The sequence below is a fragment of the Rhinopithecus roxellana genome, chromosome 6 (genome assembly GCF_007565055.1).
Source record: "Rhinopithecus roxellana isolate Shanxi Qingling chromosome 6, ASM756505v1, whole genome shotgun sequence".
NCBI classification, from domain to species: domain Eukaryota; kingdom Metazoa; phylum Chordata; class Mammalia; order Primates; family Cercopithecidae; genus Rhinopithecus; species Rhinopithecus roxellana.
Genome location: NC_044554.1, coordinates 45,641,448 through 45,658,680, shown reverse-complemented (window position 1 = coordinate 45,658,680; position 17,233 = coordinate 45,641,448). Strand labels below are relative to the sequence as shown.

The following is a 17,233-nucleotide window of genomic DNA, read 5'->3' as shown; positions in this document are numbered from 1 at the left end:
TGGTTTTCACAGCAACTGCATGAGGAAGGTACTATAATTCCCCCCATTCCTTATTTTTAAAAGTGGATTATTGCCGGACCCCGGTGGTAGCTCATGCCTGTAATCCCCGCACTTTGGGAGGTCGAGGAAGGAGGATCGCTTGAGACCAGTTTGGACAATATAATAGCAAGACCTCGTCTCTACAAAAAATGAAAAAAAAAAAAAAATAGCTGGGCATGGTGATGTGCACCTATAATTCCAGCTACTCAAAGGCTGAGGTGGGAGGATCCCTTGAACCCAGGAGTTTGTGACCAGCCTGGGCAATATAGCGAGATCCCCATCTCTCCAAAAAATTTTTTAAAAAGTACTTTGGGCCGGGCGCGGTGGCTCAAGCCTGTAATCCCAGCACTTTGGGAGGCCGAGGCGGGTGGATCACGAGGTCAGGAGATCGAGACCATCCTGGCTAACCCGGTGAAACCCCGTCTCTACTAAAAAATACAAAAAACTAGCCGGGCGAGGTGGCGGGCGCCTGTAGTCCCAGCTACTCGGGAGGCTGAGGCAGGAGAATGGCGTAAAACCCGGGAGGCGGAGCTTGCAGTGAGCTGAGATCCGGCCACTGCACTCCAGCCTGGGTGACAGAGCGAGACTCCGTCTCAAAAAAAAAAAAAAAAAAAAAAAAAAAAAAAAAAAAAAAAAAAAAAAGTACTTTGGGAGGCCAAGGCGGGCAGATCACGAGGTCAAGAGATTGAGACCATCCTGGCCAACATGGTGAAACCCCATCTCTACTAAAAATATAAAAATTAGCCAGGTGTGATGGCACACACCTGTAGTCCCAGCTACTCAGGGGGCAGGAGAATCACTTGAACCTGGGAGGCGGAGGTTGCGGTGAGTAGAGATCATGCCACTGCACTCCAGCCTGGCGATTAGAGCGAGACTCCATCTTAAAAAAAAAAAAAAAAAAAAAGAGCTGAGTGTGGTGATGTATACCTGTAGTCCCAGCTACTCAGGAGGTTGTGAGGCAGGAGAATCTCTTGAGCCCAGGAGGTTGAGGATGCAGTGAGCCTACATTGTGCCACTGCACTCCAACCTGGGCAACAGAATGAGACCATGTCTCACCAAAAAAAAAAAAAAGTGGACCGGGCACGGTGGCTCAAGCCTGTAATCCCAGCACTTTGGGAGGCCGAGACGGGCGGATCACGAGGTCAGGAGTTCGAGATCATCCTGCCTAACACGGTGAAACCCCGTCTCTACTAAAAAAATACAAAAAGCTAGAATGGCGTAAACCCGGGAGGCGGAGCTTGCAGTGAGCTGAGATCCGGCCACTGCACTCCAGCCTGGGTGACAGAGCGAGACTCCGTCTCAAAAAAAAAAAAAAAAAAAAAAAAAAAAAAAAAAAAAAAAGTGGATTATTATGAAAATTTTCAAACATGCCATGCAGACATGGGGAGACCATGCAAACTCCACACGGATGGTGGTCCCAGCCCAAAATCAATTTTTTAAAAATCATCAATGTTATAATGAAATGACATTCAATGAAACTACATGTGAGGGCCAGCTGTATTTTGCTGGACTATTTGAAATCAAATCCTGGATGTTATACTATTCCCCTTTCCCCCAACCACCCCCCCCTTTTTTTTAGAGTCAGGCGCTCGCTCTCTCTTGCTCTCTCTCTTTCTGTTGCCCAGGATGGAGTGCAGTGGTGTGATCATAGCTCACCACAGCCTGGAACTCCTGGGCTCAAGCCATGCTCCTGCCTCAGCCTCCCAAGTAGCTAGGACTTTAGATGCACGCCACCACACCCAGCTAATTTTTAAATTTTTGTAGAGATGGGAGCTCTCACTATGTTGCCCAGTATGGTCTCAAACTCCTGGCTTCAGTTGGTCCTCCTGCCTCAGCCTACCAAGTAGCTGGGACTACAGACACGCACTACTACGCCTGGCTAAATTTCTTTAAAAAAATTTTTTTTTTTTTTTGGTAGAGATGGGGGTCTTGCAATGTTGCCCAGGGTCATCTTGAACTCCTGGCCTCAAGTGATCCTCCTGCTTCTGCCTCCCTAGTAGCTGGGACCACAGGTGTACACCACCACACCTCGCTAATTTTTTAGTTTTCGTAGAGACAGGGTCTTACTATGTTGCCCAGGCTGGCCTCAAATGATTCTCCCACCTGGGCCTCCCAAAAAGCTGACATTACAGGTGTGAGCCATGGTGCCTGGCCTCAGGGAAATTTCTAACCCCTCTTTAGGGTTAGGTAAAAATAAAACAATGGAATACCTACCCTCCTTATGTATTTTTTCTGTATCTCTTTGTTAGAAACATCCACACTCCTGTTTCTCTCCCTTAAGCCATAGTAACAATGACTGCCATAGCACAGGTCTGTGAACCTCCCAAGTAGTGATGTCTGGGAGGCAGCCTCCCGCCTGCTCCCTACCCCTCCAGACTGCATCCCTCTGTCCCTTACAGAACCTTTTCTCTAGAAACATTCAGAACACGGCCTTGGTCCCTCCGTCCCCAGGCTCTCCTTCCATCTTGCTGACTTGCTACAAACTATTCAAAAATTATCTTTGGGCAATCCCTTTCTCTGCCTCAGGCACTGGTATCTGAGTCTAGAGGCCCTGGCACATTGTTGACCTCTGCAGAAATGTTTGTTGAGTGAATAATATGTACAAATTTTTATGTCTTAATTAATTTAATTTGAGATGAAGCCTCGCTCTGTTACCCAAGCTGCAGTGCAGTGCCATGATCTCAGCACACTGCAACCTCCGCCTCCCAGGTTGCGATCCTCCTGCCTCAGCCTCCCGGGTAGCTAAGATTGTAGGCACCCGCCACCACGCCCAGCTAATTTTTGTATTTTTAGTAGAGATGGGGGGGGGGGTTCTCATCATGTTGGCCAGGCTGGTCTCGAACTCTTGACCTCAAGTGATCTGCATGCCTCAGCCTCCCGAAGTGCTGGCATTACAGTCGTGAGCCACCGCTCCCGGCCTATACGTATAAACTAATTATACTAAAGGTATAAATGTGAAATGGGTTTTAAGTGTTTTAGTATTTCCCTCCCCTGGGAGCGTTCTTAATAGCCTTTAATATGTAGGACCCTTTACAATTTACAAGGCCCTTTGGTATTATTTTACTACCCCTCCCCTGCCAACAAAGAATGGACTAAAGCCAGCTCGTCCAACTGCACGTGCAGCTTGTGGCTCAGGACAAATTCGTAAACTTTCTTAAAACATTAGGAGTTTGAGTTTTTTGTTTTTTGTTTTGTTTTGTTTTTTTTCTGAGGCAAGAGTCTTACTCTCTCCCCTAGGCTGGAATGCAGTGGCCTGATCTCAGCTCGCTGCAACCTCTACCTCCCAGGTCAAGCGATTCTCCTGCTTTGGCCTCCCGAGTAGCTAGGATTACAGGCGCACGCCACCATGCCAAGCTTATTTTTTCTATTTTTAGTAGACACGCGGTTTTGCCACATTGGCCAGGCTGGTCTCAAACTTCTGATGTCAGGTGATCCACCAGCCTCGGCCTCACAAAGTGCTGGGATTACAGGCATGAGCCACCGCGCCCGGCCAGTGTTAAGAGTATTTTATGTGTGGCTCAAGACAAATTCTTCTTCCAATGTGGTCCAGAGAGGTCAAAAAAGTGGACATCCCTGGACTAAAGCATCTCTCAGAGAGGTTGCACGATCTGCCTAAAGCCACACAGCAAGTTTGCAAAGACGCTGCCATGGAAAGTAGCATTCGCAGGCTCCAGGGATTAGGCCGTGCCTATCTTTGCCATGCCCATTTTCCAGCCCATGGAAGGTACAACTGAGGTCTTCTCGAGCTGATTTACCCCCGCTAAAGAGCTGTGCGCCCAAGGGATTTCAGAGGAAGTTATTTCTAGGGCAGATGATGAGAAAAGTGATGGGTGGGGAGGTCGAGGTCACGTCCCGCAGCGGCCCCCTGACAGTGCCAGGGTGGTGGCCACACTTAGAGGTCGACCCTGGTCGTTGCGAGCGGCGACGGGGGAGTCAAAGGTCATGAGAGGAGGACTCGGACCACGGGGGCGGACGGCTTTGAGCCCAGACGGTGGAACGATATCGGGCACCCCCGGAAGGCTGCAGGGGGAGGCGGCCGATTCCCCCGCGAGCCAACTCGGGTGCTCTCCTGGCACCTGGGGGCGGTGGGGAAAGGGGGCGCGGCCGCCGAAGCACGCCCCCTGCTGGGCTGAGCCGCCTCCCGTCCAGTTCCCTACCCTCGGAGCCCCACGGCCCGGAAAGCGGCACCCCCTGGCGGTCTCGGCGCCTCACTGCACCCTGGGCCCCGCAGCCGCAGCCTCGGCCCCGGCCAGATGCTGGGTGCCGACCCGGGGCGCGCCGGGTGCATGGGGTGCACGGGGCGGCGGCGCGGGCCCCAGGCTGCCGCTGGGGGGCGCCGCTGCACGCCGCTCCGCCGGGGCCGGGGAGACCGAACCCAGCACCGCCCAGCTGGGCAGGGGGCGAGGGGCGGCGAGGAGTAGACACCCCAAGACCGCGACGGGCTGGCGCCGGGCCCCCAGCGCCCCACGACCTTCCTCCGAATCTGTCCCCGCAGGCTCCGCGGCTCCCGCGCCCCGCGCCCCAGCCCCGCGGCCCCGCGCCGCACGACCTCTCCCGTTCCGTCCTTGGAGGGTGTGGAAGGGTGGGTTTGGGGCCGGGGGCGGGTCTGGGGGCGGACCCGGAGGCGGGGCTGTCTCTGCGGCAGGGCCCAGCTTCGCTCCCCCCGGTCTGTCTCTGTCTCTCCTCCTCCCTCCTCCTGCTCCGGGCGGAGCCCGGCATGGGGGGGCCGGCGCCCGGCAGGCCAGGTACGGTGATGGAGAAACTGGGGAGGCTTGGTGCAGGAAGGTTGGGGTGGGGGGACAAGGGACAGGGAGGATTGGCGGAGCGAAAGGCGGAGAAGCCCAGGGTAGCAGGACAAGGGGAAGGGGAGTGGTGCCAGGAACCTGGGGCCCTTGGATGGAGAAGGGGGATGAAGCAGTCCAGGTTTGGAACAAGGGAAGGGGGAGGACGGCTGTAAGGAGGGGCGCCTGGGAGGAGAAGTGAGGCTGAAGGCGAAAAGAAGAGTGTAGGTTTGGGGGAAGGAAAACCGGAGCAGGTATGGAGGCCGCAGCCCAGAAGGTAGCAATGGGGCCAGACTGGAGCCCCCCGGGTGGGATTGAGGGGCGGGGACTGGAAGAGGAAAACCGGGGGCCTCCCAAATCCTGGAGGAAGAAGGTGATTGGGGCCATCAGCGAGGGAGGGAGGCAGAGACCAAACCATTGCTAAAGGGCCAGGGAGCCAGAATCGGAGTGGACCAAGGCCCAGGCCCGGGGAAGGACTGGAAGGGGAGGAAGGCAGGCAGTGGAGATAGATGGATGGGTGGTATTTTAGATACCCAACTCAGGGTGTCTCCCATCCTTCCTTCAGCGTCCCCACCCTGCCCTCATAAGATCCCCGCTACAGCCCAAGATGGGAGGGAGAGTCTGATCATCTCCCCTTTCCCCAGTGGGGTGCAATGTACGCAAGTAGGCCCTGGGCATAACTCTTTGCCTGTAGGTGTGTCCGGTTCCGTGTAGCAGATTTGTGTGTGTCTGGAGGTCTGTGTGTGTGTCTGTGGGTGTGTCTGTGGGTGTTTATGTCTGTGTGCCTGTCTATCCCTAGGTTTCTGTTTACCTATGCCAATCTCTGTGTCTGATCCTCTGTCTGTCGATGTGGGTCGGTGGCTCTGTGGTTTGTGTGTCTGAATGTGTACTTGTGTAGCTGAGGGGTTGCAGTCCGTTTGTGGGGCCTGTATGGGTGGTGGATCAGGATGTCTTTACACAAGAAGGGAATCTGTATTGACCTGGTCGCTCCAGAGCATGTATTTGTGGCTCTGAACACCTTTGTCGGGGTCTTGTGTCTGTCTATCTGTCTGTGGGTTCTTGAAGCTGTGTTGGGTTTTCTGTCTGTGTTTTCCTCTCTGAGGACCCGAGTCATGTCTCTTCTCCTTTTTCTCTCTTTCATTCATCCCTGGCCCCCACCCATCCCACCTTTCTTTTTTTTCCCTTCTCACCACCCCCTCCCCAACCCAGTGGATCCGGGACCCAGGGAGGGCCGCCCCCCGGGCCTGGTGGCACTGAGCAGGGCCCCCCAGCCCCCACCTCCTGCCCCACGAGATGAACCTCCTCTACCGAAAAACCAAGCTGGAGTGGAGGCAGCACAAGGAAGAAGAGGCCAAGAGGAGGTAAGGCTGTGCCCCAGACCGCTCCCTTTCCTTCCGCACCTCTGCCTGCCCCCTCACTGGGCCACAGCCCTTCTCGGGGGCCTGGCAGCCTTGTCATGAGTGAGCTCTCTGATCTCAGAGTCAGTACGGAACGCCCAGGATTGCACACAGATTGTCCTGGCCCAACTCCTGCCCTCCTGCGGGAGGTGTTTACAGCCCAGGAGCACCCCTTTGGTTGTTCCCCATCCCCAGAGGCCCAAGTCACTCCTTCCTGACTCACCTCTGGCCTGTAGCCCTTCTTTCTGGAAATTTGGGGCTGGCTGTGGGCTCTCCTGTCACCTGACCTTGGAAGGGGCAGGCCCCGCCTCCCTCCCAGGGTCTAGGGAAGGGGTCATTTCAGGGGCATCAGAGAACATCCACTTGGCCTCCTCCCAGTTTCCCCTGCTGCAGGAGGTGAGTGGTCAAGTTGTGTGTGTGGTGGGCGGACATGCAGGCTGGGCTTTGCCAAAGAGCCGGGGCAGGGCACGACCCCTGGACCCCTGCATCCCTGTCTGCCTCCCCGCTTGCCCTTCCAGGGACCTGGGGCCTGGCCTCTCCCATCCTTCTCTCCTTCTCCTCTTCACTCCCATTGACTTCACAGCCACTTGGAGCCTGTCACAGCCACCTCCCTTTTCCTTCCTTGCAACTGTGGAGTTTAATTCTTGTTGTTAATTAGATTAATCAGAGTGATCTCTGCAGCGATCTCTCCCTAATGAAGGGCTAGTAGACAGGGCCTTAATGAGCGCCCACCCCACACAGCTCTCCTCTCTTCCCTGCCAGCCGCCCCCCCTCCACTCCCCGCAACCCTCCACTCAGACAGAAGCTCAGGGACAGTGGAATGGAATGGGTTTGAGCCAGGGAGGGTGACAGAGAGAGGACAACACCAGGGGAGAGGGAGGAAGAAGGATGGACCAGGGGAGGGAGGCTGCTCTGGTCCTGGAGGGACACATCCTGCATCTGGGAGAGGAGGTGTGCCGTGGGGGTGTAGGTCACAGTGACTGGGCAGGAGGGGACACCAGAGGCCAGGTGTGGTCCAGTGTGAGAGTGAGAGGGGCCGAGGAGCTGTGGGGGCAGGTGTGTCTGTCTGTGTTACCTGGGTTTGTATCTCTATCTCTGCACAAGGCTGTCCACACAGGTGCCCAGGCTGGGATCTGCCAGCCCGAGGGATGCTCCCCTGCAGGCATACTCACCCCTCTTCTCATACCTGCCCCCAACTGCCTTGCCTTTTTAAAGCCCAAGATTCTGCCTGAAGCCCCTTCATTGGTGCCCTGGACCTTCTGGCAACCCTGTCCCCACCCAGGCTCCTGTCCTCCTCCCTGGGAAGTCACAAGGTTGCTGACACCTCTTGGGGTGGAGAAGGGGGAGGCCTAGGTCCGAGGCCCTTCCTCCACTCCATCGTGGCCTTCTCTCCCCAGCTCTAGTAAGGAGGTGGCCCCCGCTGGCTCGGCTGGGCCGGCGGCCGGCCAGGGGCCTGGGGTCCGCGTGCGGGACATCGCCTCGCTACGGCGCTCCCTCAGGATGGGTTTCATGACGATGCCTGCCTCCCAGGAGCACACCCCGCACCCCTGCCGCAGCGCCATGGCCCCACGCTCCCTCTCCTGCCACTCGGTGGGCAGCATGGACAGTGTCGGGGGTGGCCCTGGTGGGGGCGGTGGGGGCCTCACAGAGGACAGCAGCATCCGAAGACCCCCTGCCAAGCCCCGGAGACACCCCAGCACCAAGCTCAGCATGGTGGGGCCCGGGTCGGGGGCAGAGACACCCCCCAGCAAGAAAGCAGGTGAGATACCCCCTATCTCTCCCTGGGGTGGAGCTGGGAGCTGGGAGGATCTATTCCAGGCCGGGGGAGGCTTGCCGGGAGGGTTCATTCAGGGAAGAATCAAGGAAGTGGAAGATTCCATTCTCAAAAGGAATTGGGGGGGTCCTTTTGGATGGGCCTGAGATGAACCATCCAAAGGCAGGGGATACTCCCTGAAAAGTTCTTGAGAAAGGCGTGGTGGCCTCGGAGGGACAATGAGGGTAGGAGCTGCGGATTCTGGGGAATACATTAGAAAGACTGAGGACTGTGGGACAGACATGGTGGCTCACACCCGTAATCCCAGCACTTTTTTTTATTTTTTTGAGACAGTCTCGCTCTGTCGCCCAGGCAGGAGTGCAATGGCATGATCTCAGCTCACTGCATCCTCCACCTCCCAAGTTCAAGCAGTTCTCCTGCCTCAGCCTCCCAGGTAGCTGGGATTACGGGCGTCCATCACCACGCCTGGCTAATTTTTTGTATTTTTAATAGAGTCAGGGTTTCATCTTGTTGGCCAGGCTGACAAGACCAGGCTTGCTGGCCTCAGGTAATCCACCCACCTCGGCCTCCCAAAGTGCTGGGATTACAGGCATGAGCCACTGTGCCTGGCCAATTAGTTGATGTTTTGAAAAGACCAAGGGCTGACTAGTAGAAAAGTAACCTACAGCTGGGCATGGTGGCTGATGCCTGGAATCCCAGTGCTTTAGGAGGCCGAGGCAGGAGGATCCCTTGAGCCCGGGAGTTTGGGACCAGTCTGGGCAATATGGCAAGACCTGTCTCTATTAAAAAATAAAAAAGAAATGAAGAAACCTTCTGGGGCTATAAGTTGAGGAATATGGGGAAAATGAAGAGGCAGATATGTCCTTGCAGAGGGGTCAAGGGATCAGAATGGGCTCCTCCCACTTGCTCCCCTCATTAAAAGCCTGGTTTATTTTTCTCTTTCTTGTCCTGTCCAGGCTCACAGAAGCCAACCCCGGAGGGCCGAGAGTCCAGCCGGAAGGTTCCTCCGCAGAAGCCCAGGCGAAGCCCTAACACCCAGCTCTCTGTCTCCTTCGATGAGTCCTGCCCCCCAGGCCCCTCTCCTCGAGGGGGGAACCTGCCTCTTCAGCGCCTCACTAGGGGGTCCCGAGTAGCTGGGGACCCTGATGTGGGTGCCCAGGAAGAGCCTGTGTACATTGAGATGGTGGGGGACGTCTTTAGGGGAGGAGGACGAAGTGGAGGAGGCCTGGCTGGGCCCCCTCTTGGGGGTGGGGGCCCGACCCCTCCAGCGGGCGCTGACTCGGACTCTGAAGAGAGTGAGGCCATCTATGAGGAGATGAAGTACCCGCTGCCAGAAGAGGCCGGGGAAGGCCGGGCCAATGGCCCTCCACCATTGACAGCAACATCCCCGCCACAACAGCCTCACGCCCTTCCACCCCATGCCCACCGCCGCCCAGCTTCAGCCCTTCCGAGCCGGAGGGATGGGACGCCCACCAAGACCATTCCTTGTGAAATCCCCCCACCCTTCCCAAACCTCCTTCAGCACCGGCCTCCACTCCTGGCCTTCCCCCAAGCCAAGTCTGCTTCCCGAACCCCTGGCGATGGGGTCTCGAGGCTACCTGTCCTCTGCCACTCCAAGGAGCCAGCCGGCTCCACCCCAGCTCCCCAAGTGCCTGCACGGGAGCGGGAGACGCCTCCCCCACCGCCTCCACCTCCTGCTGCCAACCTGCTGCTGCTGGGACCATCGGGCCGGGCCCGGAGCCACTCGACACCGTTGCCACCCCAGGGCTCTGGCCAGCCCCGGGGGGAGCGGGAGCTCCCCAACTCCCACAGCATGATCTGCCCTAAGGCGGCGGGGGCGCCGGCAGCCCCCCCTGCCCCGGCCGCCTTGCTTCCCGGCCCCCCCAAGGACAAGGCTGTGTCTTACACCATGGTGTACTCGGCGGTCAAGGTGACCACGCACTCTGTCCTGCCAGCCGGTCCACCCCTGGGTGTTGGGGAGCCAAAGACGGAGAAGGAGATCTCAGTCCTCCATGGGATGCTGTGTACCAGCTCGAGGGCCCCCATGCCAGGGAAGTCCAGCCCCCACAGTGGGGCCATGGGCGCGGCAGCTGGGGTCCTCCACCACCGCGGCTGCCTGACCTCCCCCCACAGCCTTCCAGACCCAACTGCAGGCCACCTGACCCCGCTGTGGACCTACCCAGCCACAGCAGCTGGGCTTAAGAGACCCCCTGCCTATGAGAGCCTCAAGGCTGGGGGGGTGCTGAATAAGGGCTGTGGTGTGGGGGCCCCGTCCCCCATGGTCAAGATTCAGCTGCAGGAGCAAGGGACCGATGGGGGTGCTTTTGCCAGCATCTCCTGTGCCCACGTCATCGCCAGTGCAGGGACACCAGAGGAAGAAGAGGAGGAGATGGGCGCCGCGACATTTGGGGCAGGCTGGGCCCTGCAGAGAAAGGTCCTCTATGGAGGGAGAAAAGCAAAGGAGTTGGACAGTGAGTGAGGGGTGGGGAGTGGGGGCTGGCATCGGGGGTGGGGGGCAGCTGGGAATGCCTGCGATGGTTTGGGGGAGGTGTTGGAGGGGTTATTTGGAAGTCACAGTCTTGAGTCTGGGATGTTTTCTAGGAGACCAGAGGGGTGGAGGTGAGCAATAGACAGAAAGACTGGGGTGACCCAGTGTGCGCTGGAGGGGCAGGAAGGTCTGGGAGGCAAAGGGGGTCAAATCTGGCCCTGTCCTGCTCTGCTCCCTGCCCCTCCCTTCCTGGGGCTGCAGGGGTGTGTGCTTGTGAGTGTGCGCACCAGGAACTAAACACAGCTGCCTCCCAGCTGTTACCATGGCAACCCATCCAGACAAGGAGGGAGAGGAGAGGAGGCCCCTACCGTTGCCTGGCAACGCAATGCTCTGCCAGGCCTCCTCTCAGAGATGAGCTTAGTTCACAGGCAGCCCTTCCCCCTGCCCTCCTCCTTCTGGGCTCAGGAATTGGGATTCTCCCCCTACAGGTCTTGGTCCCGGGGGATGGTCATTCTGGCCCTAGCTGGAGATGGAGGGGCTTGGAAGCTAAAGCTGGGGTTGGGGAGGCCCCTCTGACCAGGGAAAAGGGTTTGGATGCAGCATATATACATGATTCTCAGCCCCAGGAGATGGTACCAATGGGTGGAAAGGAACGGGTGTATGTGCGTGTGCGTGTGTGTGTGTGTGTGTGTTGGGGGAGTGTGAAGGAACCCCATCCCAGCTGTTACTTGCAAAAGGGGCAGTTGTGTCTCCTGGTCCACCCATGCTGCAGCATGTGTGACCGGAGGGACAGAAGGACACCTCCAATGTGCAGGCACACAGCTTTCCTTGTCATCCCAGCAGAGGTCGAGGATGGTGCCCGGGCCTGGAATGGCAGTGCCGAGGGTCCAGGCAAGGTGGAGCGTGAGGACAGGAGCCCTGTGACATCAGGGATCCCAGTGAGGAGCCAGGGGGCAGAGGGCCTGCTGGCCAGGATCCACCACGGAGACCGAGGAGGGAGCCGCACCGCCCTGCCCATTCCTTGCCAGACCTTCCCTGCCTGCCACCGCAATGGAGGTGATGTGGCCTACACACACCTGTGCACAGTGGGGCTGGCTGTGGGATCTTCCGGGGTCTGGCCGCACCTGTCCTGACTTCCTCTCACCTGTTCATGTCCACATCCAGGGCCCTAAATCTTCATACCACATCTCCACCCCCTTTTCCGCCTTGATAAGGCAGGGGCAGCCTGGATCATTCAAGGGCAGGGGACTGGGAACTAGGGGAGGGACACCTGAGGCTCCTGCCCTCCTCACTTCTCCTTCTTCCACCTCAGACTTCACAGGAGGCTACCGCCTAGGGCGCTCGGCCTCCACCTCCGGAGTCCGGCAGGTTGCACTCCACACACCCCGGCCCTGCAGCCAGCCCAGGGATGCCCCGAGCCAGGTGAGGCTTGGTTTTCTTTTATTTGTGAAGGAGCAGGTGGAGAAGGCTTGAATGTGCAAAGAAAAGCAATAAAGGGGCCAGGGCTGGGCACAGTGGCTCATGCCTGTAATCCCAGCACTTTGGGAGGCCAAGGCAGGAGGGTCACTTGAGGCCAGAAGTTCATTAGCTTGAGCAACATAGTGACACCCTGTCTCTATTTTGTTTTTTTGAAGAAGGCCAGTTGCAGTGGCTCACACCTGTAATCCCAATGCTTTCAGAAGCCGAGGCAAGTAGATTGCTTGAGTCCAGGAGTTCGAGATCAGCCTGGGCCACATAGCGAGACCCCATCTCTATAAAAAAGAAAAAATGTAGTCAGGTGTGCCGGCGCAAGCCTGTATTTCCAGCTACTCTGGGGGTTGAAGTAGGAAGATGGCTTTACCCTGGGAGATGGAGGTTGCAGTGAGCCATGATCACGCTACTGCATTCTAGCCTGAGCCACAGAGTGAGAGCCTGTCTTAGAAGAAAAAAAGAAAGAAAGAAAGAAAGAAAGAAAGGGGCCAGGCAGGGTGCAGTGGCTTATGCCTGTAATTGCAGCACTTTGGGAGGCCGAGACGGGCAGATCACCTGAAGTCAGGAGTTCGAGACCAGCCTGGCCAACATGGTGAAACACTTTCTCTACTAAAAATACAAAAATTAGGGCCAGGTGCAGTGGCTCATGCCTGTAATCCCAGCAGTTTGGGAGGGTGAGGCGAGTGGATCACCTGAAGTCAGGAGTTCGAGACCAGCCTGACCAACATGGTGAAATCCCATCTCTACTAAAAATACAAAAATTAGCCGGGTGTGGTGGCATGCGCCTGTGGTCCCAGCTACTCAGGAGGCTGAGGCAGGAGAATTGCTTGAACCCAGGCGATGGAGGTTGCAGTGAGCCAAGATCACACCACTGCACTCCAGTGGCCTGGGCAACAGAGAGAGACTCTGTCTCAAAAACAAAAAACAAAAAACCCCACAAAAATTAGCCGGACATTGGGGCAGGCACCCGTAATCCCAGCTACTCGGGAGGCTGAGGCAGGAGAATTGCTTGAACCCGGGAGACGGAGGCTGCAGTGAGGCGAGATCATGCCACTGCACTCCAGCCTGGGCGACAGAGTTAAGACTCTGTCTCAAAAAAACAAAAACAAAAACAAAAAAAAACACACAAAGAGCCATGCAGGCTGGGATCTGAGCCAATACAGACTAACGGGAACCCAGGAATGGGAGTGAGGGGGTTGGGAGAGGATCTGGGAAGGGTTTGAAGGTTTGCTTAAGATGGGCAGCAAGATAGGGCCCAGCTTGGAGATCAGTCAGGGCCACCACTAGCCAACAGCGCACCTTTACGCAATTTAGGAAAAAGACCTCCCCACTGGGCACCATGTCTTGTGCCTGTAATCCCAGAACTGTGGGAGGCAGAGATGGGAGGATCGCTTGAACCCAGGAGACTGAGGTTGCAATGAACTGTGATCCCACCACAGCACTCTATCCTGAGTGTAAGGGCAAGACCCTGTCTCAAAAGAAATAAAAATAAAGAGGTCAAGCATGGTAGCTCACGCCTATAATCCTAGTACTTTGGGAGGCCCAGGCAAGAGAAGTGGTTGAGCCCAGGAATTCTGTACCAGCCTGGGCGACATAGGGAGACCCTGTCTTTACAAAAAATTAAAAAATTATCCGGACAGGTGGTGCGTGCCTGTAGTTCCAGTAACTCTGAAGGCTGAGGCAGGAGAATCACTTGAGCCTGGGAGGTGGAGGCTGCAGTAAGCCATGATCGTGCCACTGCACTCCAGCCTGGGTGTCAGAGGGAGAACCTGTCAAAAGAGAGAGAGAGAGAGAGAGAGAGAGAGAGAGAGAGAGAGAGAGAGAAAGAGGAAGGGAGGGACCCTGTCTACCCTTGCCCCAGCTGGGCACAGTAGTTGATACCTGTAATCCCAGTGCTTTGGGAGGCCAAGATGAGAGGATCCCTTGAGGCCCGGAGTTCAAGACCAGGCTTGGCAACAAAGCAAGATCCCATCAATACAAAAATAAAATTTAATTTAATTTTTTAACAATTAGCTGGTATAGTGGTACGTGCCTGTAGTCCCAGCTACTTGGGAGGGAGGCTGAAGCTGGAGGATTGCTTGAGTCTAGGAGGTAGAGGCTGCAGTGAGCTATTACTGCACCACTGCACTCTGGCCTGGGCGACAGAGCCAGACCCTGTCTCAAAAAGACAGACAGACAGACAGACAGACAGAAAGAAAGAAAGAGAGAGAGAGAGAGAAGGAAAGAAAAGAAAGAAAGAGAAAGAAAGAAAGGAAAGAAAGAAAGGAAAGAAAGGAAGGAAGGAAGGAAAGAGAAAGAGGGAGGGAGGGATGGAGGGGAGGGATGGAGGGGGCGGGAGGGAGGGCGGGAGGAGGAAGGACGGAAGGAAGGAAGGAAGGAAGAAGGAGGCAGGATTTCTTACTTGTGTCTTCGTCCTTCCTCCGGTCCTTCCAGTTCCATTCCAGGAGGTCAAAATCCTGAAGAAAAGCATCCCTTCCAGGGGGAACAACTTACAAAATGCATCTGTCTAGGAAGACTAGGGCGTGACTGGGCCAAAGCTGCGGGAGTTGGATTTCGGCCCCCATGGGCCCCACAGCCAGAGGGAGCCAGCCGAGGCCGTGGGGGGCAAGCAAGGACTTGCTTCTGGGGAAGACGTGGGTCTAGGCAGTGTGGACCCGGTCCGGTCATGCTGAGGTCCCCGACCCTACCCGCCTTTTCCTTTCTCCCCCGCCCGCGGCACAGCCCCACCCCGCGCTGCCGCTGCCGCTGCCCCTGCCGCCCCCGCCGCCCCAGGCGGCCCGCGAACGCGACGGGAAGCTGCTGGAGGTGATCGAGCGCAAGCGCTGCGTATGCAAGGAGATCAAGGCGCGCCACCGCCCGGACCGAGGCCTCTGCAAACAGGAGAGCATGCCTATCCTTCCCAGCTGGCGGCGGGGACCCGAGCCCCGCAAGTCCGGCACCCCGCCCTGCCGCCGGCAGCACACGGTCCTCTGGGACACCGCCATCTGAGGCGGGCGGGAGGACCTGGGCGCCTGGACTGGGGCGGGGGCGGGCACGCCTGGCTCTCCCGGGATCCTCGCCTTGAGAGACATTGAAGGACCACGTGGGAGAGTGCCAGGGAGAACCCCTGCCCTCCACACTACCCCCCGGATGGGGAGAGTCTGCCAGGACCATTGGGTTTAGGGTGCCAACAGCGCTGCTGAGAAACTTGGAAGAGGAGGAGGGTTTGCTTGAGGTTGGGGCGAGGCGCTCTGGCTGTTCTTCCCCCTGGGCGCTGTATGTCTCTCCTCCTGAACCAAGCCAGAGGTCAGCATGGGGAAGGGAGGAAGGAAGGGATGGGAGGAAGAGGGGGGTGGGTGAGCTCAAAGAGAGGGACTAGAGTGCCAGATGGAAGAGCTCTTTTCTAGAGAGCCGGGAGTTGGGGAGGGGGTATTTATTTTGTTATTTATTTCAGTCTGGAGGGCGATTCTGGGCCCTTCTGACCTACTCCTGAGCCAGGAGTGGAGAATCAGGGCCAAGTTTGCACTCTCCCCAATGCCAATGCCTAAAGGCCCCGCCATCCATGCCACCCCACAGCCAAGGAGGGGTCCGCATGGGGAGTGGACCGAGAGAAGAAGGGGCCCAGGGAAGCAGAGGGCCCAAGACCATTCACAGTATTTACAATTTGCCAGAATTTGGTAGTCAGTGTGGCCTGCTCTGAATCAGGCATCTTATTTAGTATTGGGGTGAGGGTCTAGTGCCAGGGATGGGCGGGATGATGGGGGAGGAGGAGGGAAATTTTAGCGGGTGGGGGTGGGTGGGCAGGGTATTTATTTAAATTAAAAAACAAAACACAGAAGAGATGTCAGGAACTTTTTTTTAATTCCTTTCTTTTCAGAATAATATATTAAAAGACTCATGATCCTAAAGCTGGCTTCTTCTATTTCACAGCGTGCTCTGCGATTCTTTACACTTGCTCCTTTTCCAATCTTGCCCCTGGTTGGTGGGAGTTGAAGGTTGTGCGGGGAGGGGTGCGTAGCTGTGGCCAAGTCACAGGGTGAGGTGGAGTTCCAGGTAAGTCTTCGGGAATGCACCAGGCCATGACTCCATTAGCATTTTTTTTTTTGTGCACAGAATGTGTTCTTCACATTGCACTGATGCAGAAGGAATATTTGGGCATGAAGCTTGCTTTCAAGTACCTTGTGATCTACTCAGGGAGATAAAAACCCCGAGATAACAATAAACAGTGTTGCAGGAGTAAGAGAGGGGGGACAGGGCCAAGTGTGGTGGCTCACACCTGTAATCCCAGCACTTTGGGAGGCCGAGGTGGGCAGATCACCTGAGGTTAGGAGTTCAAGACCAGCCTGACCAACATGGTAAAACCTCATCTCTACTAAAAAAAATACAAAAATTAGCCAGGTGTGGTAGTGCTATATCCCAGCTACTTGGGAGGCTGAGGCAGGAGAATCACTTGAACCCAGGAGGTGGAGGTTGCAGTGAGTCCAGATTACACCACTGCACTCCAGCCTGGGCGACAGAGTGAGACTCCGTCTCAACAACAACAACAATGAAAAAAAAAAAAAAAAAAGAAGGGGTACAGGGCTGGAATCATCTAAGAAGGTTTCTTGCAAAGTTACCCTAAAAGGACAGGTAAGCTAGTCTGGGCAACATAGAGAAACCCTGTCTTTATAAAAAATACAAAAATTAGCCAGATGTGGTGGCATGCGCCTTTAGTCCCAGATACTCAGGAGGCTGAAGTGGGAGGATGGCTGGAACCTAGGAGGCGGAGGCTGCAGTGAGCAGAGATTGTGCCACTGCACTCCAGCCTGGTCAACAGAGCGAGATCCTGTCTCCCCTCAAAAAAAAGGACAGGTGAGGTTTGGAGAGGGGAATAGGAAAACTCCCAACGTCACAGTCATGGTTTGATTGTCTATGGAACAGTAGGAGATGGGGGTAGGGGGAGGTAGGAAGTATGTTTAAATGACGGCGATGGCATTAAGAGGTCCGTCCATGGGGCGGATCACCTGAGGTCAGGAGTTCAAGACCAGCCTGACCAACATGGAGGAACCCCTTCTCTACTAAAAAATACAAAAAAATTAGCTGGGCATGGTGGCACATGCCTGTAATCCCAGCTATTCAGAGGCTGAGGCAGGAGAATCACCAGAACCTGGGAGGCAGAGGTTGCAGTATAGCAGGACGAGCTGCAGACAAAACTTCAGCAGCAGTGAACCGAGGTCGTGCCATTGCACTCCAGCCCGGGCAACAAGAGTGAAACTCCATCTCAAAAAAAAAAAGAGGTCCAGCCATGATGAAGCTAGTTCGGAAA

The 17,233-nt window shown here is 56.1% G+C and overlaps 1 protein-coding gene across 1 annotated transcript; it reads left to right on the top strand.

Moving 5' to 3' along the window:
- Positions 1–4,691: 4,691 nt before the first annotated feature.
- Positions 4,692–15,836, top strand: NYAP1 (neuronal tyrosine phosphorylated phosphoinositide-3-kinase adaptor 1). The gene is made up of 7 exons (XM_010377713.2): positions 4,692–4,784; positions 6,030–6,181; positions 7,615–7,976; positions 8,948–10,462; positions 11,323–11,535; positions 11,792–11,901; positions 14,671–15,836. Exons 2-7 carry the CDS (start codon positions 6,114–6,116, stop codon positions 14,935–14,937), a joined length of 2,535 nt encoding a protein of 844 aa, XP_010376015.1. The 5' UTR covers positions 4,692–4,784; positions 6,030–6,113; the 3' UTR covers positions 14,938–15,836.
- The last annotated feature ends 1,397 nt before the right edge of the window (positions 15,837–17,233 follow it).

Excerpts from the sequence above, each read along its gene's own strand:
- NYAP1 (XM_010377713.2), top strand. The coding sequence starts at position 6,114 with ATGAACCTCCTCTACCGAAAAACCAAGCTGGAGTGGAGGCAGCACAAG. Across the intron at positions 6,182-7,614 it reads GAAGAAGAGGCCAAGAGGAG|CTCTAGTAAGGAGGTGGCCC; the intron begins GTAAGGCTGTGC and ends TTCTCTCCCCAG. Across the intron at positions 11,902-14,670 it reads CCAGGGATGCCCCGAGCCAG|CCCCACCCCGCGCTGCCGCT; the intron begins GTGAGGCTTGGT and ends CCCGCGGCACAG.